This window comes from Microcebus murinus, chromosome 18, assembly GCF_040939455.1.
Source record: "Microcebus murinus isolate Inina chromosome 18, M.murinus_Inina_mat1.0, whole genome shotgun sequence".
NCBI lineage: Eukaryota > Metazoa > Chordata > Mammalia > Primates > Cheirogaleidae > Microcebus > Microcebus murinus.
Window position 1 is genome coordinate 48482732 of NC_134121.1, and position 26340 is coordinate 48509071.

The 26340-nt window shown below is 37.0% G+C and overlaps 1 protein-coding gene across 12 annotated transcripts in view; it reads left to right on the forward strand.

Annotated features, from left to right (window-relative positions):
* Positions 1–26340, forward strand: part of TANC2 (tetratricopeptide repeat, ankyrin repeat and coiled-coil containing 2) — a 370065-nt gene that overhangs the window by 282394 nt on the left and 61331 nt on the right. For all 12 annotated transcript variants that reach the window (XM_012747318.3, XM_012747321.3, XM_012747322.3 and 9 more), the window contains 3 exons: positions 6560–6791; positions 15450–15616; positions 19073–19680. In XM_012747318.3, the coding sequence (XP_012602772.2) occupies positions 6560–6791; positions 15450–15616; positions 19073–19680 (1007 nt within the window). The remainder of the gene's footprint in view (positions 1–6559; positions 6792–15449; positions 15617–19072; positions 19681–26340) is intronic.

The window sequence follows — 26340 nt, forward strand, 5'->3', positions numbered from 1 at the left end:
AAGCCAAAAGGGAGTGGGCCCCCATCTTCAGTCTTCTTAACAGAATAACTACCTGCCTAGAATTTTGTGTCTTGCAAAAGCAAGGATCACAGTTGATGGAGAAATTAAGTCCTTTCCAGACAAGCAAACAATGAGGGAATTTGTCATGACCAGATCTGCATTGCAGGACATACTCAGAACTGCATTATACACAAATCAGCACAGTAGATACCCACCAGGGCAAAATCACCCAAAACAGCCAAAGCTCACAACTCCTATAAAACAATAGCACAAGAATAAAAACAAAGCAATAAGGTATTACCCAGTATGATGAACAGAACAGCATCACACATATCAATCGATTATCTCTCTTAACATGACTGGCTTTAACATGCCACTCAAAAGACATGGGCTGGTTGAATGGGTAAAAAAACACAACCCAAGTATCAAGAGACACATTTAAACCACAAGGATGAAAAAAGGCTCAAAGTGAAAGGATGGAAAACAATATTTCACAGAAATGGAAACCAAAAGAGAGCAAGTGTAGCCATTCTCATATCAGACAAACTGACTTTAAATCAACAAAGACAAAGATGGTCATTATATAATGGTTAAAGGAGCAATTCAACAAGAAAACATATAATGATCATAAATATTACATGCACTTAACACAAGAGTTCCCAGGAACATAAAATAAATTCTACTAGAACTAAGCAATGAAATAAATAGTAACAGTGTAATTGCTGGGGACTTCAACATCCCACTATCAGAACTAGACATATCATCAAAGTAAAAAATAAATAAACAATGGACTTAAATGAGACCCTAGAACAAATGGACCTAACATATTTATAAAATGTTCTACCCAAAAACTACTCAATATACATTCTTATGATTAGCACATTGGACATTCTCCAAGACTGATCAATCTTAGACCACAAAACATATCTCAACAAATTTTAAAAAATCAAAATCATACTATGTGTCTTCTCAGACCATAATGGATTAAAATTAGAAATCAATTGTAAGAATAACACTCAATTATATGCAAAGTCATGGAAATTAAATAACCTGCTGCTGAACAATTATTGGATCAATAATGAAATTAAGATGGAAATCAAAAGATTCCTTGAATGAGAAAGGGGACACAAGCTATCAAAATCTATGGGATTTAGCAAAAGCATTCCTAATGGAAAATTCATAGGCTTAAGTGCCCATGTCCAAAAGTCAGGAAGATCACAAATTAACAACCTAATATCACATCTCAAGGAACTAAAAAAGGATTAGCAAAACAAACCCAAAGCCAGCAGAAGAAAACAAATAATAACAAAGGTCAGAGCAGAACTAAATGAAGTGGAAAATTAAAAAATAAGTGAAACAGTGAAACAAAAAGTTGGTTCTTTGAGGAGATAAATAAGATTGGTAGACCTCTTGCTAGATTAACCAGGAATAGGAGAGAAAGGACCCAAATAAACTCAACGAGAAATGCAAAAGGGGATACCACAACTGATAGAAAGTAGAAACATCATCTGTGAACACTGTGAAAATCTCTACACACACAAACTAAAAAATATAGAGGAAATGGACAAATTCCTGGAAACCCACAATCTCCTAAAACTCAGTCAGGAAGAAATAGAACTCCTGAACAGACCAAAAATGAGCAGTGAGATTGAAGTAATAATAAAAAGACGTTCAACAAAAAAATACTCTGGGAGCTCCGGTGTTAGGTGCAGATGGATTCACAGCCAAATTCTACCAGATCTACAAAGAAGAACTGGTACCCACACTGCAGAAATTATTCCATAACACCAAGGAGGGAATCCTCCCCAACTCATTCTATGAAGCCGGTATCACCTTAATACCAAAGCCAGCTAAGGACACACAAAAAATGAAAACTATAGACCAATATTTCTTATGAATGTAGATGTAAAAATCCTCAATAAAATACTAGCAAATCAAATTCAAGAACACATCAAAAAAATAATCCACTAGGACCAAGCAGGCTTCATCATAGGGATGAAAGGATGGTTCAACATGTAAATCAATAAATGTGATTCACCATATAAACAAAAACAAAAACAAAGACCATATGATCCTCTCAATATATTCAGAGAAAACATTCAATAAAATCCAGCACTCTCTTGTGATAAAAACCCTCAACAAACTAGGTATAGAAGGAACATATCTCAGAATTATAAAAGCCATGTATGACAGACCCACAGCCAGTATCATACTGAACATGGAAAAGTTGAAAGCACTCCCCTTAAGAACTGGCACAAGACAAGGATGCCCATTGCCACCACTCCTATTCAACATAGTACTGGAAGTCGTAGCCAGCACAGTCAGGCAAGAGAAGAATATTAAGGGTATCCAAATTGGGAAAGAAGAAATCAAACTATCACTCTTCACTGATGATATGATCTTGTATCTAAAAAACCCCAAAGATTCCACCAAGAGTCTCCTGGAATTGATAACTGTTAATAAATTCAGCAGAGTCTCAGGATACAAAACCAACAAAATCAGTGTACATAAATCAGCATTTCTATATACTAATATTAATAATCAAGCTGAGAATCAAATCAAAGTCTCAATACTATTCACAATGACTATTAAAAAAAATAAAATACCTAGGAATATACTTAACCAAGGAGGGGAAACATCTCTACAAGGAGAACTACAAAACTCTGAGGAAAGAAATCATAGAGGATACAAATAAATGGAAAAGTATATCATGCTCATGGATAGGTAGAATCAATGTTGTTAAAATGTCTATACTACCCAGAATGATTTACAGTTTCAGCACCATCCCCATCAAGTTACCAAAGTCATACTTCACAAATCTAGAAAAAATAATTCTACATTTTAGAACCAGAAGAGAGCTCAAATAGCCAAAGCAATCTTAAGCAAAATGAACAAATCTGGAGGTATCACATTACCAGACTTAACTATACTACAAGGCTATAGCAACCCAAACAGAATGTTATTGGTATAAAAATAGAGACATAGACCAATGGAACCGAACAGAGAACCCAGACACAAAACCATCTCCCTACATCCAACTGATCTTTGACAAGCAGACAGCAATGTACACTGGGGAAAAGAAGCGCTATTCAATAAATGGTGCTGGGAAATTGGACAGCCACATGCAGAATAAAGAAACAGGACCCCTACTTCTTACCACTCACAAAAATTAATTCAAGATGGACAAAAGACTTAGATCTAAGGCATGAAACCATAAGCATTCTACAGGAAAATGTAGGGAAAACTCTTGGCATAGGCAAAGAATTTATGAAAAAGACCCCACTGGCAATCATGACAACAAAAACTAATAAATGGGATTTGATTAAACTAAAAAGCTTAGTAAAAACCAAACTTAAGAGTTGGAAGGGTTGTGCTGATTAGGAAATCATTGAGATGATGTGAGGATAAGATGTTCTCAGAAGTGATAAAAGGGAATCAAGGAATAAGAGTATAAGGGCAAACCTGAGGGAAGGGCAATTGTAACATTATAGTTTGTTTAAATGATGTAAATACCAGTCAGTATGTAAATTAGATTTTTATGTCCACATGAATTTCAGATATTCAAAACTACCTTTTATTTACCTAAGACTGGCTTAATCCTGTTACAGATTATTCATTTGAATTGAAGTAGAAAATGGTCTGTGGAAAGTGAAGGCCCATGACTTTTAACACAAGCTTGATAAATTTGCTGCCACTTAATCCCTTTGATGAGATTTATGATTAGTTTTGTCATTTCTCGGATACAACGTTAAATCAAAAGATTTTATATATAAGGCTAGACTGACCTCCAGTTTTTTCTTTGTCTATATAGTATACAGGCCTGCCCTTTTCCTCCTTCCCTCATAAGGCTAACCTAAAATTTACTTGTTTTCTTCTTCTGAAGAATTAATGCAATTCTGATCATATCAGATATACTTTGGATAAAATTGTTTTAACAAAAAGTTCAGAAATTTAACATAAGGAAGACCTGAGATGAAAAAATTAATAATGTAAGAAAGATATAACTAAAAATAAAATTTAGACAAGTCATTGTGAGAGACAAGAATTCACCAAAGAAAAAGATTTTACTTGCTGATTTATTGGGAGTAGACTAATCCTGAACCATTTCCAAGAAGTTGTAATAATAGTGACTATGTATGGGTGGGCATGATGACTTCATCAATGATGAAGGGAATGATCTAGTATCTATCACTGAGCCTTGGTACAATAAGAGAGTGAAGGGGAAAAAAACCTACACTTCCAGACTTCTTGTTGTAGGTAATATTAATAGAAAATTTGGGGGAAGTACCAAATGTTGGTGACAGATTGTATGTACATATACATACTAAATAGCTACTTTGAAATGTCTAGTAAATAACCTATTTTGAGCCACAGTACAAATCTTGTGAAGACAGTGAATGGTTTTTCTACCTGAATTCTACAAAGTAATCAAGACTTTATATTTGGAATGCCAAAGAAGAATTTTAAATTAAAAGTAAGAAAGGCAGCCACAGAAGGTGCAACTTCAGCATTGACCTTTGTTAGAAGAAACTTTATTCAGCCAAGAGCACAGATGATTTTTAATGTAATCAGTAAAAGAACTTTTTCTAAATTTCAGAATTTTTGTCTTTAAAATGTTACTCTATTTCTTTAAGTAAAAGGTAAGTTATAGTTGATTTGTTTAGCTCTTCTTAGCCTCAACATATGGAATCAATTGAAGTGAAATATGATGAAAGTTCATATTGATTCCAAGGTTTGTTACTTGCTTTTTATCAAGTGGAGATTTATACCTATGTAGGCGTAGCTGCTGACATTCACTGTTCATTGAGAGGACAGATCAGTTGTTGACTAGTTTTCTCTTTGGATTCCTTACATTACATTTAAGATAGATGATAAAGCAATGACTGATCTATCTAAAGAAAAGAGTGGAGACTTTAAAAATTCAACCTCTGATTTTCGGTTTCCATATAGTACTCAGACTTCATTGCTTCACTCACAAGCAGTTCCTGTCTTCAACTTATATAGCAATATTTCCTATGTAGTTTGATTTTTCTTTTTATGTTTAATGAGAATGGTTTTAGGTGTTTTTTTTAAAAAAAGTTGACATTTTCAGCATGTGTTACAAGAGCTAGGATGACCATACGCATAGATTAAGCAGAACTTTTTAGTGGATGACTGTTCTCTAGAGATGACTGAAGAGCTGGAATCCCAGTTGTATATCCACAAATGCCCCTAGGACAAATTTGAGATGCCTATAGGCACAAAGCTAATAGCTAAAAAAGGTAGAGTATACAGATCCTTGAGGACCGTAATGAAGATAGGTGAGGATATGGAGGATAAAGATGATGATGATGGTAATGACACTGTCAGCTGATGTTACTGGGTACTTATTATGTGCTGAGGACCATGCCAAGTGCTTTATATACATTCAAGCTGAATGTCTCCTGACATTTTCATATTTTCTACACAATTCCATCACTTTTCTGAGTAGTAATAAGCCAGAAGAGTGGTCTAGATTAAAATCACCATCTGCACTTGCCCTTGAGGCAAAGAAAACGAGAAGATATATGGAGTGAGCACTCTGCAGAAACAAAACAACACCCTAAAACTTCAAATTCTAGCCAGGTAGCCCAGACTCTAGATGGTATTTAAGACTCATAAATATTCTAAGTTCTTTGAATTTAAGACCTACATCTAACAAAATCTCACCCCTTTCCTTCTTCCTTTTATCTAATTCTGATTCTGATATTCCATCTCTGGGTGCTCAGAAAACATTTAATTCTGATTTTTAAATCTGAATTATTTTATTTTTATAAGGCTTAGTTTATAACACAACTGTAATCAAGAACATGATGAAAGCATATGTGTGTTGAGACTAATTTGATTTTTCTCTGATTATTTTATTCCTAATGTTTTGTTACAAGTTTAGACTCTTTACTGTTTCATGCCAAATAAATCTTATCAGTGTTAATGTAAATCTTCACTCTCAGACTTGTTTCCTATTTTTTATAATCTATAGGGAAAACTCAATTTTTGCTTACAAATTTTAATTCTGGGTTATAATATCATATGTGTACAATAGAAACAATATATCAAATTTCTGATCTTTCATAAATCAGGCAGTTTCTGAGTTAGGAACTTTTGTATTTACTTGAAAAGTTGAGGAATGGAGAGATACAAGACAGTATTGGTGGGGCACAGTGGCTCACGCCTGTAAACTTAGCACTTTGGAAGGCTGAGGCAGGAGGATTGCTTGAGGCCAGAAGTTCAAGATCAGCCTATGCAAGAGCAAGACCCCATCTCTACCAAAAAAAAAAAAAAAAAGAAAAAGAAAAAAGAAAACTTAACTGGATGTGGTGGTGCATGCCTGTGGTCCCCACTACTTGAGAGACTGAGGCAGGAGCTTCTCTTGAGCCCAGGAATTTGAGGTTACAGTGAGCTATGATGATATCACTGCACTCTAGCCCAGGTAACAGAGCAAGAGCCTGTCCCAAAAAAAAAAAAAAAGACAGTATTACAGAATGATCATTTAATAACCATAGCTATTGCTCCTGTCTATATTCTCACCTTTCTTTTGTAGGTGGTTGCCTATCACTATTGCCAAGCAGATAATGCCTACACCTGCTTGGTACCAGAATTTGTCCACAATGTTGCTGCCCTGCTCTGCCGCTCACCTCAGCTGACAGCCTATCGGGAGCAACTTCTTCGAGAGCCTCACCTGCAGAGCATGCTGAGCCTGCGGTCCTGTGTTCAAGACCCCATGGCCTCCTTCCGGAGAGGAGTCCTGGAGCCCCTGGAGAATCTCCACAAAGGTACAGATAAGGTTCAAAGGAAGTGAAAATGGAGGCTTTAGAGCTCAAAGTCACCTTGGTCATGCTATAGAAATGATTATTTTTATCACATTGCCAAAATTGAATGTTCCATACCTGATGTCCTGTAGGATACAGTTAACAGATAAAAGATTTTACTTATGGGGAAAAAACAAAATTCCTGCATTAACTGCTACTTCCTCCTTTCTTTATATAAATTCTCATTCTCATTTCTAAATATAATACATTTTTTTGGACTAAAGGTAGAAAAGCTTTCAGTCCTTTCTGCGGAGTTCAAATAAGTCAGTAATGTTACGGCTCCAACTCAGTGTTATGGAGTTTCTATGCTTAGAATCTCCCCAGTCTTTACGTAATACCTATTATCACATCAGTTCAGATACAGTGGAATGGCATCCAGGGTTGCACAACCCTGTGTATGTACTAGAAATCACTTAATTCTACACTCTAAAAGATATTTCCAAGGTATAAGGATATTTTATGGTACATAAATTATATCTCAGGAAAGCTGTTATTTTTAAAAAGTGGAAAAAAATTAAATGGAAACCATCTCCTACTCATATTCATGCCTTTCCTCCCTTTTTCCTCTGCAATTCTAGTGTCAGCTGTGGCCTAAGTGCAACCATTTTCCTAAAGATGGTGCATGCCTTCATGAGTCTTTCTGCTCCCATACCCTTAACAGTGTTTGTCAGTGCTGGAATCCAAAAAGGGTTTGAGTGAGCATGAGATTCCTGAGTAATCATGCTTATTCCTGAGAGACTTATATACCTTTCTCAAGGGTTTTAGAAGTACATATAAGATAAAGGTGATTATAATTTCTCCTGGCCATCCTCTGCAGTTATTTCAGCTTTCATGCTGGTTCTTTGGATATCAAAATTTCTCTTTTCCTCAACTCTGATGACCTCTGTCTCTATCTCTGCTACCTATTACCTTGACTATACTCTAAACCTGTTTAAACCTTGGAGTTTCTCCACAAGTATTGCTAAGCATATTTCCCGTACAGTCAGTCAATCTCTAAAACCTATTAATCCTTCCTGATGTTTCTCACATCCATCTCATATATATTTCTACCATTATTATCCCAAGAGCTATTCAACTGCCCATGACATCACATCTTACAACCCCTTCCTGGTCTTATGTGGTTCTCTGGTTTAATGTTTCTTTCACATCATAACACACTTAGAAAAGTATAAAAATTTGTATAGCATACTAGGATAAAAATGTATGACTATGGCTGAAAGAGACTAGCCCTGAGGCTACAAGAGGCCTCAGATGTCCTGAGGGCTGAATTTTAAGCACACCTCTAACCCATTCACGGCATGCCTGGTTGGGTAGCTCCGTCCAGTCTCTCCAGTCTTCCAGATAGTTTCATAAAGCATATTTCTCTGGTCACTTAATTTCCCAGTTGAGAATCCAACGATTTCTTATTGCCTACTGAATTAACTTCTAGCTCTTTAATCAAATACTCAAGATACTTGACGACCAGCATGTAACCTACTTTCAACCTTATTATTCACTTTTATCCTTATGTACCCTATGTTTAAAAATGGCTGCAAATTCTTTGGCATTATTTCCATTGAGAGTTGAGGTGTGTGTCTCCTCCTCTTATATCTGGGCGGACTTATGCCTGCTTTAACCAGTAAAACTACAAAGTGATGCTATGTGACATCTGAGGCTAGATCATACATAGCTATGCAATTTCCATCTTGTCCACTGAAACACTTGCATTTGGAGGCACGTGTTGCCATGTAAAAAGTCTGACTGTCCTTGGGCAGTCTGAGGAACTGTCCCAGTCTTCTTTAAGTCATTCCAGATGACACTAAACATGTCAGTGAAGAAGCCTCTAAATGATTCCAACTTCCAACCCCCAACCTCAGCCATTCAAGTAACCCCTGTTTTCAGTAGCATCAAAAAAACATATTCATACTACTTAAGAATAAATTTTTTAAAAGATGTGTAAGAGCTCCATAGTGAAAGAACAGTGAAAACATTGCAAAGTGAAATTAAAGAATTTAGTAAATGGGCTGGGCACAGTGGCTCACGCCTATAATCCTAGTACTCTGGGAGGCCAACGTGGGAGCATTGCTTGAGCTCTGGAGTTCAAGACCAGCCTGAGCAAGAGCGAGAGCAAGACCCCATCTCTACTAAAAGTATAAAAATTAGCCAGGCATTGTGGTATGTGCTTGTAGTCTCAGCTGCTCAGGAGCCTGAGGCAGGAGGATCACTTGTGCCTAGGAGTTTGAGGTTACTGTGAGCTAGGCTGACACCACGGCACTCTACTAAGTCAGACTCTGTCTCATAAAAAAAGAATTTAGTAAATGGAAGAGATATGCCATAAATGTGGATTGGAAAATATCAGTATTTCCTCAAACTGGTTTATAAATTCAACATAATCCCAGTCAAAATCCCAGCAGGACTTTTCTGTAAAAATTGACAACTTTTAGAAATTCAAAGGACTAGAAACAACCTAAATAATCTTGAAAAAGAAGAAAGTTGGAATACTGGCAATATCTGGTTTCAAGACTTAACAGTATTACAGATTACTATAATAATCATGATAGTGATGTGCTAGTAAATGTTTAACAACCAGGTCAGGGGTGGGATCTGATTTGATGCTTAAAAATTTAGCAGTCAGCTCTCGTGAGTCAGTTTGAGTCAGCTTTAACACTCCACTAACAGGGTGATGATATTCATGCAAGGATAGAAAATAGATCAATGGAAGAGAATGGAGAATCCAGAAATAGACCCACCCATTATACAGCCAGTTGATCATCTCAAAGGTGCCAAGACAATTAGGAAAGAGAATTCTGTCATCAAATGGTACTGGAACAACTGGATAAATGTATGGGGCAAAAATGAATCTCAATCCTTACCTCACACCATACACAAAAATTAATTTGAGATGGATCACAGATCCAAATAGAAGAGTTTTATCTCTGAAGCTAATAGACAAAACATAGAATATCTTTACAAACTTTGAGTAGGTTAAAATTTCTTAGGACATAAAACTCACTAATTATATAAGAAAAAGGTGATAAATTAGGCTTCATCAAAATTGAAAATGTCTGCTCAACAGAAAACACCACTAAGAAAAAGCAGGTCACAAAAGGTGAGAAAATATAGATACTCACTTTGCATGCGTGCTCACACACGTGTGTGTATGTGTGTGTGTGTAAGAAACACAAAGCACTTATATCTACAATAACTATAGGATGCAAACAATCCAATTTTTTAATTAACAAGATTTAGACACTTCACAAAAGAAGATATACTAATAGCCTAGAAGCACATGAAAAAGTGTTTAACATCATTAGTAGTCAGGGAGATGCAAATTAAAATTACAATGAGATACCACTTCACACCCATTAGAATGATTAAATTTTAAAAGATTGAACATCAAGTGTTGGTGAGGATGATAAACAACTTGAACTCTCATACATTGCTGGTAGGACTATAATAACTATATTGGAAAACTATTTGGCACTTTCTTATAAAGTTAAATATATATTTATGTTATAACCAAGCAATTCTATTCTTGTTTTTATAAAAGAGAAATGAAAACATACGTCTAGAAAAAGACTTGTACAAGAACATTTCTAGCAGCTTTATTCGTAGCAGTCAAAAATTGGAAACAACCCAAATGTCCAGCAACAGAATGGATAAACAAATTGTAGTATAGTCATTCGATGGAATACTTCTTAGTAATAAATAGGAACAAAATAATAATACAGTCAACAACATACATATGTCTCAGAAACATTATATGAAGCAAAAGAAGCTAGTCTGTGGTGATAAAAATAAGAACAGTGGTTGCCTGTTGAGGATTGACTGGAAGGGAACCTAAAGGAACTTTCTGATAGAAATGTTCCATATTTTGATCAGAGTATTGGTTACATGAGTACATATATTTGTCAAAACTCATCAAAGTGTACAGTTAAGATCTTTGCAATTCACTGTATATAAATTTTATTGCAATAATTTTTAAATAGAGAATTTTTTAAAGGTAGCTGGAATTTTTTTTGTAGGGAAGCCCAATGGAAAACACTTTCAGAGTCAAAAACATGTTTTAGAGTCAAAAGCTAGATTTTAATTTTTACATTTTTCTTTAAAAAATGAGAGTCAAGGCTGGGCACAGTGGCTCACACCTGTAATTCCAGCACTTTGGGAAGATCTCTTGAGGGAGGAGTTCGAGACCAGCCTAGGCAACATAGCAAGACCCCATCTCTACAAAAAATTTTTAAAAATTAGCCAGGTATGGTATCCTGCGCCTATAGTCCTAGCTACTCAGGAGGCTGAGGTGAGAGTATCGCTTGAGCCCAGGAGTTTGAGGCAGCAGTGAGCTATGATGGCGCCACTGCACTCTAGCTTGGACAACAAAGCTTCCATAAGTCTAATGGTTAACACACACACATGTATGTACATATAAATCAAACTGAATAAATTTTAAAGTCTCTCAGTGGGTTTTTGCTTCAGCTACCAATATGAAATGAAAGGAGACACTAATTTTTTTATCACAATTAAAAGAAAATAATTCAAATGTAATGTAAAGCTTTTCTTAGTAAAAATGTATTCTGATAAGAGTCTTCTTTTCACTTTTAATCATTTCCATACAATACACTAGTAATAGAGTCTGGTGGCACTGGGATTCAGTTCTGACTTTAATAGTAGCTACCATCTCTTCTCTTGCAGTCTCTGTAGTTCTTATTTTCTCTGAGGCACCTAAATAGAGTATTAGAATGGAACTGCTAAGGAAGACAGTTCAAGTATAATATTTGTTAAGGATACATGTAAATGGAAGCAGTGGCGAGTCCCTGGTGAATGTATATTTACAAGGGATTAAAAGCAAAGGTTAGAGGACTTTCCAGTGACTTGTCAGCTAGAGTAATGGCTCCTAAGCACTAGTCCATTTAAAGTTTTCAATTAGTCTATATCAAAATAAGAAAATAGAAACAGCCTAGAATTTGTGTGTATGTAGATATAATGTAGTTTTACATATATATGTATGTAAAGGTGATGTACCTCCTACTTTTTTAAATGTTAAAATATTTTCTTTTGGCCAGGCATGGTGGCTCACACCTGTAATCCTGGAGGCCTAGGCTGGCAGATCATTTGAGCTCAGGAGTTTGAGACCAGCCTGAGCAAGAGTGAGACCCCCATCTCTACTTAAAAAAAAAAAAGAAAGAAAGAAAGAAATTAGCTGGACAGCTAAAAATATGTATATAAAAAATTTGCCAGGCATGGTGGCACATGCCTGTAGTCCCAGCTACTTGGGAGGCTGAGGCAGGAGGATCACTTGAGGCCAGGAGTTTGAGGTTGCTGTGAGCTATGGTAACACCATGGCATTCTAGCCTGGGCAACAGAGTAAGATTCTGTCTCAAAAAAAAAAAAAATACTTTTTTTCTATGAAACGATGGTGATAACGGATAATTGTATTTTAAATGTTGTTACATGGAAAAATATAAATAGCAATCCTGTGTTAGTCCCTAATTTTTTTTTTAATTTTCACTTGTAAAATTCTTTAAAAGCTACTGAGAGTATTTAAATAATCTACAGAAGTTTGAAAATGAACATACAGAGGCATTCTTATAAGGCTGGTTGCATTTGAAAGGCAAAGTTTAAAGATCATTAAAGTCTCACCTCTTGAATTTGTAATTGAGAAACCTCATCAAAGAAAAAGGAATTATGTTAGGAGTAGTTCTCATTGTTTTACAATATTAGTAGCATTAGAAGATTCTTTGCATTTATTATTCTGAATTCTAAAAAATGTGATATCCTCAGGTAGATATGCCATCCTTCCTAAATGATGAAATATTTGTTGACACCTCTTATCACCTACAGTAATAGGAGACTTGTAAATAATTCCTTCAAAGGAGGAAAAGCCAGGATTAATAAGAATATAATTATCTTGATTAAGGGGGCAAATATTCCCTTTTAAAAAAATGATATATTACCTACTTTACTCATGGGATGAATAATATCTATATAATAATCTAATATAATAATCTACTAGGAATTTATGCAAATGAAAATTTAATTTTATTAGCAAATGAATTATTCATTCATAAAATGTTTAGAACATAATTGAGTACACATTCTTGATGTGTACTTATGGCTTTATTATTCCATGGCTTGAGAATGTGTTTGAAATGTGTTGCCCAAAGAAAATCTGAATAGACAGATGCATTATCATCAGCCTTTTTCTCCACTTGAAGATTATGGCTTCTTTATGAAGGAACCTGGGTGAAGGTAACGGAGATGTAATTGAACAGTGGGCAACAGTGTGTTAGTATGTTTTAACAGCCACCTGGGAGAGGAGGGCTGATGTGTAACATTTGCCAGTTTCTATTGTGTATATATTCCCACCATAGCCAATTTCAAGCTATCAGCTGTTTAACAACTAGCTTTTGAAAATACCGTAGTGGACTCTCCTGAATCAGTACAAGATAGCTCCAGAACACCACTGGATGGTACTAGGTGATGGTGCTCAGCCAAGCAGAATGCAATTACAAAGTTCCTCTATGGACATTAAAGGCACAATTAAGCTCAAGAGAGCCAGAATCCTCAAAATCAAGAACATAACAGCCCCCAGTTGTTTGGGTAAATGCTAATTAGTTCCAAGCAGCTCTTCTCTCTTCCTTAACTCTTCCTTAATACTTTTGTTGGTTTGTTGGTTGGTTGGTTGGTTGGTTGGTTTTGGTTTTGTTTTTAGAGACAAGATCTCACTATGTTGCCTAGGCTGGTCTTGAACTTCTGGGCTCAAAGGATTGTCCCACCACAGCTTCCCACGTATCTGGGGTTGCAGGTGCATACCACCGTACCTGGCTATTCTTAATACTTTGGACTCCCTAGAACAATATTGTATTTTCTTAGTGCTGTATCATCTAGAATGCCATTTCATTAATAATCATTGTTAACAGTTTTAACTGGAATCCATAGTTCATTTTCTGCCTAAAGAGTTGCCAAATGGGCCGGGCGCAGTGGCTCACGCCTGTAATCCTAGCACTCTGGGAGGCCAAGATGGGCAGATTGCTCGAGGTCAGGAGTTTGAAACCAGCCTGAGCAAGAGTGAGACCCCGTCTCTACTATAAATAGAAAGAAATTAATTGGCCAACTAATATATATAGAAAAAATTAGCCAGCCATGGTGGCACATGCCTGTAGTCCCAGCTACTTGGGAGGCTGAGACAGAAGGATTGCTTGAGCCCAGGAGGTTGAGGTTGCTGTGAACTAGGCTGACGCCATGGCACTCACTCTAGCCTGGGCAACAAAGTGAGACTCTGTCTCAAAAAAAAAAAAAGAGCTGCCAAATGAAAGTAATAGTTAAAACTCTTCATAATTCAAGAACTGACTTATAGTATTCAGGATATTGAAATTAAATAAACCTTTACATAAACCTTGTGTTTAGGGGGAAAATATAAAGGCTTATTAATCATTGCAAAAGATCTGTATATTTTCAATTGTGAAACCAAAATAATATGTACAGTTTTGATTGGTCTTGACTTTTAAAGGCAAGGACAGCCAGTCTTGTACAGAAGTCCACAGACTTTTTGTCTGTCCCCAGCACCATCTTCTTTTTCCTCCTCAGATAAAACCTATTTCTCACTTCAAGTATCCAGTAACTTTCTATCCTCTTCCCTCTGCCTTCTTCCCTTTAGAACTGCAGTCCCCACCTCTAGGCATGGGGTTCCTTGCCTGTTAGGAACCTGGGCCACACAGCAGGAGGTAAGCAGCAGGCTAGCAAGCAAAGCTTCATCTGAATTTCCAGCTGCTCCCCAGCACGAGCATCAGCACCTCAGCTTCACCTCAGATCAGGCCTTAGATTCTCATAAGGAGTGCACAACCTAGACCCTCACATGCACAGTTTACAGTAGGGTTCACACTCCTATGAGAATCTAATGCTGCCACTGATCTGACAGGAGGCGGAACTTATGCGGTGATGTGAGCAATGAGGAGCAGCCAGATGAATCTTTGCTTGCTACCCCACCGCTCACCTGGTGCTGTGCGGCCCAGGTGTTATAAGGCTGTGGACTGGTATTGGTCTACAGCCTGGGAGGTGGGGACCTCAGGTCTAGGAAACTGCTAGGATCTCGGGATCTAGCCTGCCTCGTTCAGGTCTATCTATTTGGCTGAGATTCCTTTTCTCTGGTACTCCATCCCTTCCTTCCCACTACACATTCACATGTAGTCCTAAATACTGCTCTAGACTTTAAATTAGACCTTTTTTTTGGAAATCCCCATAAGAATATATGATACTATTCTCTTTAATGCTATAAGATAAAAAAAAAAAAAAAACCAGAACACATTCTATTTTCTTTTCCATATGTAAAAGAAAAATGAATTTCCATGTGTAAATTTTCCTAACTCCAATGTTTAGGCTGTCTCACAACCATTAATGTGGGGATTTCTGAAAATGATGATATATATAGTCATATGTGACAAAAGCTTTCACATCTGATGAAAAGCAAAACGAATATACTCAATGAATTATTCCATGGCTTTATAATATTAATTATGTACCCTGAACATTCAGTAAACACATGAGAGGTCTTTTCTAATTTTTTTCCCAAACAGATATGTGATCAGAGACCCAGTAAGAAATTATCCACTTGGTAATTATTAAGTAATTTGTTTCTTTCTATCTCAGAGAGAAAAATTCCAGATGAAGATTTCATCATTTTAATTGATGGATTAAATGAAGCAGAATTTCACAAACCGGATTATGGGGATACAATTGTATCATTTCTGAGTAAAATGATTGGAAAATTTCCTTCTTGGCTCAAACTAATTGTAACAGTTAGGACCAGTTTACAGGTATGTGTTTGTTTGCTTTTAAACCATAAATTATTTCCCTTGGAAAGGACATAAACTGAAAAAGTTCTAGGTCACAGTTCCTTTAGTAACAATGCTTTCTAAACCTCTGCCATATCTTAGAGCATTAGCAATAATAATTCTGAAAGAATTGTTGCATTTTGAGAGTAAGAGATACAATCTAGAAAGAACATTCTCTGTCTGTGACTCTCAGATTCCCATTCCCATTGCCTTGGATGAGGTTTGATAAAATGTCCCTCAAAATAACATGAAAAGAGAGTCCACTTTTCTAGACTTTGTCCTGAGGACAACAGTACAAAGTAAGTCCCTAACACTTTGACTTTTGTTTCACTTTTATCATTTAATGCTATGCAAAATTCAGTTCAGTCTAGAGTCACATTTTCTCATTCCTCCATCTGCTTCTACTTGAACAACTTTCTATAGCATGAAGGTGGGCTTTCTTCTGTATATACCCTCCTCTAACAAATGTGGGCAATACTAGGGCTTTAGATTAAATTTACTACAACTGGGAGATAGGTGGGTTTTTTCTAATTACCTTCCCTGCCCACTCACAGGTCACTTAATGGCCTAGAAGGACCAAGAATGTGGAATGAGCCTGTAAAAATATATGGGCTAAAAATAAATAACTACACCTTCTCCATGAATCTCTTTGTAGCTGAATTAGTATCTCCCATTCTTTTTCAGAGGTCCTCAAACTTTTTAAACAGGGGGCCAGTTCACTGTCCCTCAGACCATTGGAGGGCCGACTATAATTTTAAAAAAACTATGAACAAATTCCTATGCACACTGCACATATCTTATTTTGAAGTAAAAAACCAAACGGGCAAAAACACCCACATGTGGCCTGCAGGCCGTAGTTTGAGGATGCCTGTTTGACATATTCACACTAGGTGTGGAACTGTGTTTTTCAACCTTTTTTCTGTTTTACATCATATACCCATCCCACTATTTTGATACAACCCCCTTATAATAAGTACTACTTCACAGAAATAGTCTGTGTATTTAAGTCCCTCCTTTTCCCTACTCCTGAGCTTTTACTATTATTCCTATATATTAACTAATTAGCTTTACTGCTTTCCATGATCAGAAACTATATTTCTAATCCTGTCTACCACCTCACAGATGTGTATTACCAATCTCAAAGTAATTTGAGTTAAAGAATGTGGATGAATCACCATAAATGTATCTTTACAACTAAAAAGTTATATAACCTATCATTATTGGTGAGTAGCTTGATTGTTAAAGATGAAGGATGAATAAAAGAAACCTCCAAGAACACAGTCTCTACTTTTATCAAATGTATGCTTAGCAGATGTTATCCTCATACATGTTTTCACATAATGTCATGTGCAATCTCAAAAGAAATTTTAAGTATATCTGGGTAGAGGAGATGACTTTAATTTTTCAGCTATGCCAAAAAAAACCAGAAAAAATACTATACACATTAATCTACAAAGTCCAAATTTCAGTGTCTCATGGATAGAGATCTGCAGTAACTTCCCATATACCCCCTTCACTTCAACTAAGAATTTTTAAAAATTATTTTCTCTCAGTTCTGACAGTGAAATAATTCTTAGGTTTTAAAAAAGGAACCCTCACATTTAATCATTCATTATTTCCACAAACATTTCTTAAGTACTTAAGAGTATTTCAAGCACTGATCTAGGGCCTGGGAATTCAACAATGAACAAGACAGACAATATCCCTGCCCTCATAAAGTTTATATTCTAGTAAGGAACACAAGCAATAAATAAGTAAAAAGTTAAACATATGTTAAAATTGTAGGTAGTGTTAAGTGCTATGAAGGAAAATAAAATAGGTAAAGGGATAAATGGAAATAGTAGTTGTTTTAGGTAGAGTAAGTAGGAAAGGCCCCTCCAGGGAGCCTTATTAAGTGATGAGATCTGATATACCTTTTAAAAAATCTGTCTGCTGGTTGTCTAGATAATAAATTGTAGGGCATCAAGAATGGAAGCAGAGCACAGGTGGTGGCTTAGACTAGAGTGGTAATGGCAGAGACCATGTGAAGTGGTCATATTTAAACTATATTTTGAAGGAGAGTAAAAGGACTTGGTGATGGGCTGAATGTGGGTGTGAGCAAGAGAGAAGATTCAGGAATGAATCCCTGGTTTTGGTGAGCAAATGGGTGAATGATGATTTGAGGAAAAGAGAAAGATCACAGACAGTTCCTACGATTTGGTCATAGAGTCAATGGAAGTGCCATTTATTGACCTGGGGAAAGTTTTGTGGTGGGGGACAGAATTTAGTAGTTCTGATTTGGTCACATTAGGTTTTGTCTATGAAACATCCTAGTGTAAATGGGAAGAAGAATGACTGGAGAAGAGAAAGATTAGAAACCTGAGCCCTGAATAAGTTGAGAAATGAAAGAGGAGCCAGCATAAAAGGCTAGATAAGAGTGGCAAATGTACTAAGAGGGAAATGAGGGAGACATGCTATAGAAGCAAACTACAGAAAGTGACCCCCCTCAAAAAAAAAGTACAGAAAGGTTTGATCCACTGTGTCAAACACTGCTAGGAGGTTCAGGAAGATCAGAACTAAAACATGATTATTGGATTTGGCAAGGTGAAGATTACTGATAACCTTCACAAGAACCATTTCAGTGAAGTGTTGTGGGTGAAGCCTGATTGGAACAAATGGAGGAGAGAAGGAGAAGAAAGGAGTGAGAAATAGCAAGTGGAGAAAATTCATCTGTGAAGTTTTGCTAAAAATGAGAACAGAGGTGTAGAGTAGTAGCTGAAGGGAGGAATATGGGGCTTATGTCTGTGTGATCTGAGAGGAAATTGATGCCAAAAAGAGAACGGGTACTTGCAGGAGGAAAGTCCGTAAGTAAATAAGAAAAGATGGAATCTAGTATGTGAGTCATCACAAAGCCCTATCACCCTCCCCCAATATAATTTCCAAGCAGATCATCAAGGTACCAAGCTTCCTACTATTAGAAGCGTCCCTTTCAGCGAAGACATCTCCAGAAGAACTACATTTAAAATGTAGTCATTTTATTCGGAGGCATAGTAAGCCATGTTTTTCTATGGCATTCTTTAAATCCTTATGCATTTTTTTACAAAATTGTACTTTGGCATCATGCCTTGGTTTACATTGAAAAAAATTACAAGAGTTACATAACACTCCATTTTCTTTTTATTTTAGAAGTGTGGTTTAGAAGAATATTGACCATGAAATCACTCCTAAAGTACCTTTTACAAAGCCCCATAAAAAATTACCTTAGTTTAAATATTGGGAAAAGTTGTGTCCCTCCTATGCAACTGATGTGTTTTAATTTATGGATACTAATATTTGATAATGTTTTCCTCTTTGGCCATTCAGAAGTTCAGAATAAATTGGTGGACATCATAGTTTATCACAAGAGTTAGGGAAAACTGAAGGTCTGTCTGTCTCTCTCTCTCTCTCCATCTGTTTTAGGAAATTACCAAGCTGCTGCCTTTCCATAGGATTTTTTTGGATCGACTAGAAGAGAATGAAGCCATAGACCAGGACCTGCAGGCTTACATCCTGCATCGGATACACAGCAGCTCAGAGATCCAGAATAACATTTCACTAAATGGCAAAATGGACAATACTACATTTGGCAAACTCAGTTCTCATCTCAAGACCCTCAGTCAAGGGTCCTATCTATACCTGAAACTCACATTTGACCTCATAGAAAAAGGCTATCTAGTGTTAAAGAGCTCTAGCTACAAAGTAGTTCCTGTTTCGCTCTCAGAGGTTTATTTACTCCAGTGCAATATGAAGTTCCCAACCCAGTCTTCCTTTGACCGGGTAATGCCTCTCCTGAATGTGGCAGTGGCCTCTCTCCACCCACTGACTGATGAGCATATCTTCCAGGCCATCAATGCTGGTAGCATTGAAGGTACACTAGAATGGGAGGATTTTCAGCAGAGAATGGAAAACCTATCCATGTTCCTAATCAAACGCAGAGACATGACTCGTATGTTTGTACATCCTTCTTTCCGAGAATGGCTTATCTGGAGAGAAGAAGGAGAGAAAACCAAATTTCTGTGTGATCCCAGGTAAGACAAAGATCTATAATAAGCAATTCTGAACCTATTTTCTATTTATTGCATGGAGCATGGGTATTGAAATTAGTGAGAAGTGTTTTTCATTGAACATTTCACATAGAGGAGACATCTTTGTTTTTTCTTAAGGCAAGGCTATAATAAGGTTAACTAATTCATTTTCTCACAATGTTATTTCTTTAAGACTCAGTTATCTGCATAGTTATTTAGAATGCTACCCTCCATTCCTATGTTTTCCTAAATCATTTTCACTGACTCCAATAGGAGTCAAAGTCTATAATTAATTTAGCCATTTAACAGACTGCCTCAGTATTCTTCAGATATGAAAAAAGAATTGATATATTGTTCATCTCTTTGACTTAGAGCAGAATCATTTAAAAGCCTTATCATCATTAAAGTCACCAATGGCTAACCCCAGTAAAGTCCAGCCAGTGCTGAAAAAGAATTATGCCTTTAATAAAGTGGATGTTTTCAAACGCCAGGTATATTACTGATTTCCTGGAAACAAAGAACACACCAGTGACATAGGTGGCAGATGCAGCACTTATTTTGGCTCAAAAAGAAGATAGGCCAGATTTGACTATGCTTCACACCATGACTCATCAGACCAAAACTCTCTGATCATGCTGGAGTTTTATTACCCTTATGATCACATCCCTCTCCAAGCATTATTGGAGACCACTGTGCCTGTGGGCATGCTGCTCAGCCTACTTCATGCTGATTCATCAGAAACGTCGTTCCAGATTATGATGAAGATAATAAACCAAGCAGTAGATTTTGTGGTATTTTCCCTGAGAGGGAAACTTTTTAAACAAACATGATGTTTGTTTAAACAGCAAAGTGGAAGCGACATAAACTTTTTAGTCCAACTACCTGCATATAAATCCTTCCTCTTCTGGGAACTGTGACCTTTGAAAAAAATTATATGTTTCTGAAACTTAGTTTTCTTGTCTATATATGAGCAATAATAATGCCTTCTTCCTAGAGTTGGTGAGAATTAAGTAAGGTCATATAGTACATAGTACAAAGAATGTGTTCAGGGCATTTTCTTTTTTCTCCCCTCCCTTTGCATTAATAGACTCTTTAGGTATACCTTAACTAAATCCTGTGGCTAATTGGATAGCAGGTGTCTAATTATCTGCTATTAGCATATTTCGCACCAGATTTAAAAGAGAAACAAAAAAACATAGTCTGAGTCTTTTCTGTGAATTGTATGGCATCCCCAAAAGGATTTTACTATAAATCCTACTAGTATTGCTACTGATGCTTATATAGAGAGTTGGCAACTATACATTTAAGAAAAAGAGAGTAATCTAGAATTGCCTAATAAGCACTTTAAGATCAGTAACCAGAGAAACTTTGCTAGCTGGTCTGGACCTCAGATCCTGGGACATCTCAGAGGATTGAAAACTAAGGCCAGACTACCACTGAATTAATGGTATCCCTACAACAGATGAAATTCTCAGTGGCCCTCAAAGTAGAAAATATGGCTTTTATGCAGCTATATCATGGCTGTACAGGCTTACTTTCTTGACATTGTTTATTAACTAGAAGCCTTGCAACAGCAGGCTGACTCACTGGGACAAGAAGAGCAAACACTTCTAACTTCAAACGCTATAGAGTCTGTTCCCTGGTGATTGAATAACACAGCTGCTAAGAAATCATCATTATTTCACTTAATGACAGAGAACAAAATTATAAACAGCATGAGAGGTTATTAAAAAAGCCTCCTTAGCTTTCATTTCAGTTGGAATTCAGCCTTCTCCCTAGCACTGGCTGGCACCAGCCATGTTACTAAAGGATTGGAGTATTGGTCCTAGAGCTTGAGTCTCCCTGGGTCAATGAGATGGAAATTCACTAAGAATTTAATGCTATCAGCAAAGTCCAAGCTGGCCTTTCAAAGAAACTGGAAGCAATTGCTTTCCATTTCAGGCAAGTCTGATTAGCAAGACTCTTACCAGGCGGGGTTTGTCCTTGTGGCCTTCAGCCTCTACTTCTTGCACACTGTTTCCCCTTCTGTTCTCCACTTTCTCTCCAACTTCTCTCTAGAGCTCTGATATATTTCAGTAGACCAGGGGAGACCAACTCAATGCCTCTGAAATCACACCAGGTAAACCAGCACCTGACATGTAAATCTCTGTGGTATAAGGAGAGCTCCCAGAAGCAACACAACATTCTTATCTCTTCAAGTTCATTTTCCTGGGCTTTCAACACTCAGTTGTTCACCCTGAACTTATTGACCTTATTAGGGAATTACACAAAGATGATAATATTCTACTCCTGCCAAAAAGTAGATCTTCTTCAAAAACAGGCCACCCAAGGAGGTAGCTTCTGCCTGAGCTGAAAAGAGTCAGTAATCTGAGGATGGTGCTAGAAAAGGGAAATAGCAGAGCCAGAGGTCAGTGCTACAGCTGAGGTTGAGTTTTGTTTTAAATATCAGACTGCCTGTTGTCTCAGAATCTGGGCAGAGAATTGCCATATCAGAGACAGTGACCTAACATTGCATAGGCATGTATTTATCATAGGAAGAAATGAGTTATAATGTCTTTTCTTGCGTTGGTAACAGGATGGGGGGTGTGTGTGTGTATGTATGTGTATGTTCATCAAACTGTAAGCAAAGTATCACTGAAGAATCTTTTATGATACCAAAACATCTGAGATTTTGGATTTGCATTCAAGATAAAAGTATGCCCCTTGAAGCACTCACAGACCTTAGACTACACCAACCTATTCTACTTTCTATTTTCCACTGTCATCCTTCATACCTTCAAGTTAATCTCTCCTATGTTTTATTCCTTTGGGCACTGAGATATCAGATTAACTCACTAATCCAATAAACTAATCCCTGCTATCATGCTAATAGTAGGGAGATAGAAACCCCATTTGAGGCAACTTGTACATTTTCAGTAAAGCATTTGAGAGAAGTAGTCACCAGCCCTTGTTATTATTCAACCTATTAATAACTTTGATAGTTGAAATTTAAGGCTGGTAGGCTGGATAATTGGGGATCACCAGCCCTGTGGTACTGTCCAATTACTGCTTAGTATTTCTACATAGGTTTAAGCTAGCTCTGAATAAATCTCAACTCTTTTCTGCTTCCTTTCCTCATTATCTCAATTTGCATGGTATCTAGTTTACCCTACCATAGGAATAGCTCTCAGATTAACATTTTGATTTATAAGTGTATATGTGTAAGATTTTGACATGGAGATTAGAAGATTTAGCTGCCTTATTTTTAAATGTTTGAATAAAACACAGGAAGTTTGTTGTGAACTTTATTTAATGAGTATTGAGTTTATACAGCCTAATAATGTGGCTTCCTAATATGGAAGCCTAATTTTGTTTGACCTGATTTTCTCAAACTAAGAGTAGCAAATCATATGGTGAGTGGAAAGGGGAAAAGGCTATACAAATCCTACCTAATATTTATAGGGATAGTTGAGTACTTGACTTGAGTCTTTATGATCAGAATTGATTGTTTATAATAAATGGTTTGTTGAGATTTTTTTGAGATTTATTTGACCATGTTAGTGAATTATACATTGAAAACCTGATGCTCCAAAATTCATGCAACAAAGCAAGGTGTCAGGAAAGAAGCAGTTTGTCTAAGGAAAAATGGAGAGCATCCTCTCCAAAATGAAAATTAGCTATTCCAGGGACCCATACAACCTGACTTCATGTAGAGTACGTGGGTCTGAAATGACCCAAGAATGATGAGTTACAGTTTGTGGTCATTTTGGTTTTTTAATCCAAACATGAGCCTCAAGGAAGGGCGACATTTAACCTTACCCTCACTGAAGCAAAAACTCAAAATCAGTGTTCCTGATGGGCATTGCAGTCTCCCACAACAAACTCTTAAGTTGGAGGTTGGATTCTGCTTTCTAAAAACATTAGGAGAGAATTCAGCAAAGTGATGATGCATAGGAAGAGAAAGAGGCCCTTGGAACTAAATCAGCCCTTAGGAGGTTTGGAAGAGCAAAGAGAATGGAGGTGTACCAAACATTTTTACTAACACTTGACTATTAGTAGCTGACCTTACCTCCCTGGAAATATTATCTCTTTAATCTCTTTTCAGGGTCTAGATCTGCTTCACTTGTAATTCTTGGCTATCTACCACTAAGGGGTCATCAGTCCTCTGATGTCATAGTTTAGATATGTGATTTCCAGGGAGAGATTTCATTGACTGTCATATTATTGGGGATTTATCTAACTTGCCAATGAATGTTTTTTTCCTTATTGTCTAAACCAGTTTCTAACCCTTTATTGGCATCAGGAATAAATTTGAGGCTCAAATCTGAAGCATTACTCTGATGATCCATGGTCATAGTTTTGTGATATGATGCAAAAGAGGAATGAAATTTCCTGTAATGAAATCTAATGTATATTTTGGAATATGTCCAGTTTACCAATGCATGAATGTCCTTCAACTTTATAAATTTGTTTTCTCTCAACATAAATCATGAGATCTATACCTATTAGTCGAATAGACAAACTGGTCTCATCTTTAAAACTGTCAGACCATCATAAGATGGGCTGCACCAATATTGTTTTTTTTTGTTTGTTTGTTTGTTTGTTTTTTGAGACAGAGTCTCGCTTTCTTGCCTAGGCTAGAGTGAGTGCTGTGGCGTCAGCCTAGCTCACAGCAACCTCAAACTCCTGGGCTCAAGCGATCCTCCTGCCTCAGCCTCCCGAGTAGCTGGGACTACAGGCACAAGCCACCATGCCCAGCTGATTATATATATATATATATATATATATATATATATATATATATTAGTTGGCCAATTAATTTCTTTCTATTTTTATGGTAGAGACGGGGTCTCGCTCAGGCTGGTTTTGAACTCCTGACCTTGAGCAATCCGCCCGCCTCGGCCTCCCAGAGTGCTAGGATTACAGGCGTGAGCCACCGCGCCCGGCCCAATATTGTTTTTCTTTTCCAAATCCAGAATCAAGTTTAGAAAAAGCTGATAATCAGAATTCTTCCTAAACCCAGTTAAAACTGAGAACTACTTGTTCTTACTGTCATAAAAATGCACGAGAATGTTGGGCACAGTGGCTCACGCCTGTAATCCTAGCATTTGGAGAGGCCAAAGCAGGGGGGATTCCTTGAGACCAGGCTGAGCAACATGCAAAACCCTATCTCTGCAGAAAATACAAAGAAACTTAGCCAAGCATGGCGGTGTACACCTGTAGTCCCAGCTACTTGGGAGGCTCAGGCTGGAGGATCACTTGAGCCCATGAATTTGAGGTTGCAGTGAGCTGTGATGATGCCACAGCACTCTAGCCTGAACGACAGAGTCAAAATCTGTCTCGAAAAAAAACTACAACAACAAAAGACGTATAAGAAGTTTGCTAAGTCAATATACATACAGAGGAATAGCTTTATTAATGATAATATGGAGAGAGCATCATTTTATAACTTGTCAGGCATAAATGCTTAAAGGCCTTTATTCATAAAACATTCACAGAATAGCCAACTAAGGAAAAAATAGAGGAGGCTTGTATTCTTCCATATTGTTTGATTCTGCTACAAGAAGGTAATACTGCCTTTTATGTTTAAATATACACATATAGCATTTTTTAGGATTAGTATGTTCAGTATAGCAGATACTGGTTAAAATAACTTCATCTAAAAATCTAAAATGAGGAGGAAGTGGGGCAGGTGACTAAGGGCAGTTTTTGGTACTAAAAGTAGCATAGAAAGTAGAGGCTAATTTGTCCTCTTAATGAGTCTCTGAAGCAACACTGGCTGAATCAAAAAATAAGAATCCCACAGGTTTTCCTAGGTTCTCCAACCAAAATTAACAGCACAGCAATCAGGAGTTATCGCGGCTTAGTGGGACATGACAGCACATTTTCTTTTTTGTAAGTAGAGCAATTCACTCTAGAGACATCTCTAGAGACTTTCAAAAGAAGATCTCTACATTTAGTAATATCAACACTAATAGCCTTCTATCCTGTCAATGATAAGAACCCCCAGCTGTGAGATATGTATTTACTGTGGCCATCAGCATATCCAGTTGGTTCTACCACCCAAATTTTACTTGTAAGTAACCATTTATTTCCATCTCTACTGACCACATCCTGGGCCCTCATGTGGGTTACTTTAGCCCCCTAATTGGTCTCCCTCTTGCCCTCCTCCAATCCATTCACCATCAGCAGCCAGAGTGATTTTTTAAAAACACAAATCAGACCATGTTACCTCCTCCTGAAAATCCTGCTTTGGCTTGTTATGGTTAGAATAAAATCAAAGCCAGATTGTTCAAAGCCCTATATTTATGGAGGTAGCTTCTGCCTGCCTATCTGAATTAAGCTTATTCACTCTCCCTCTTAGTCACAATTTCCTGCCAGCTCCTAGAACTTGCACTTTCCCACCTCTGGGCCTTTCCACTTAATCCCTTGGAGATTAAGGGAGATTAATCCATCTGAAGCTCACTTTGCCTGGCTCATCCCACAGCAAGATCTCAGCTTAAAGGCCACCTCCTCAGAGAGACTTGGGCTTGTCACCTTATCTAAGTAAGTCCCTCCTGGCTTTTATCTTAATCATAACAACCTCTTTATTTCCTTATTAACACTTATTGCAATTTATTATTAATTTATTTTGTGTAAATGCTTATTGTCCACTTTCCCCTCTAGAATACAGAGAGCTCAGTG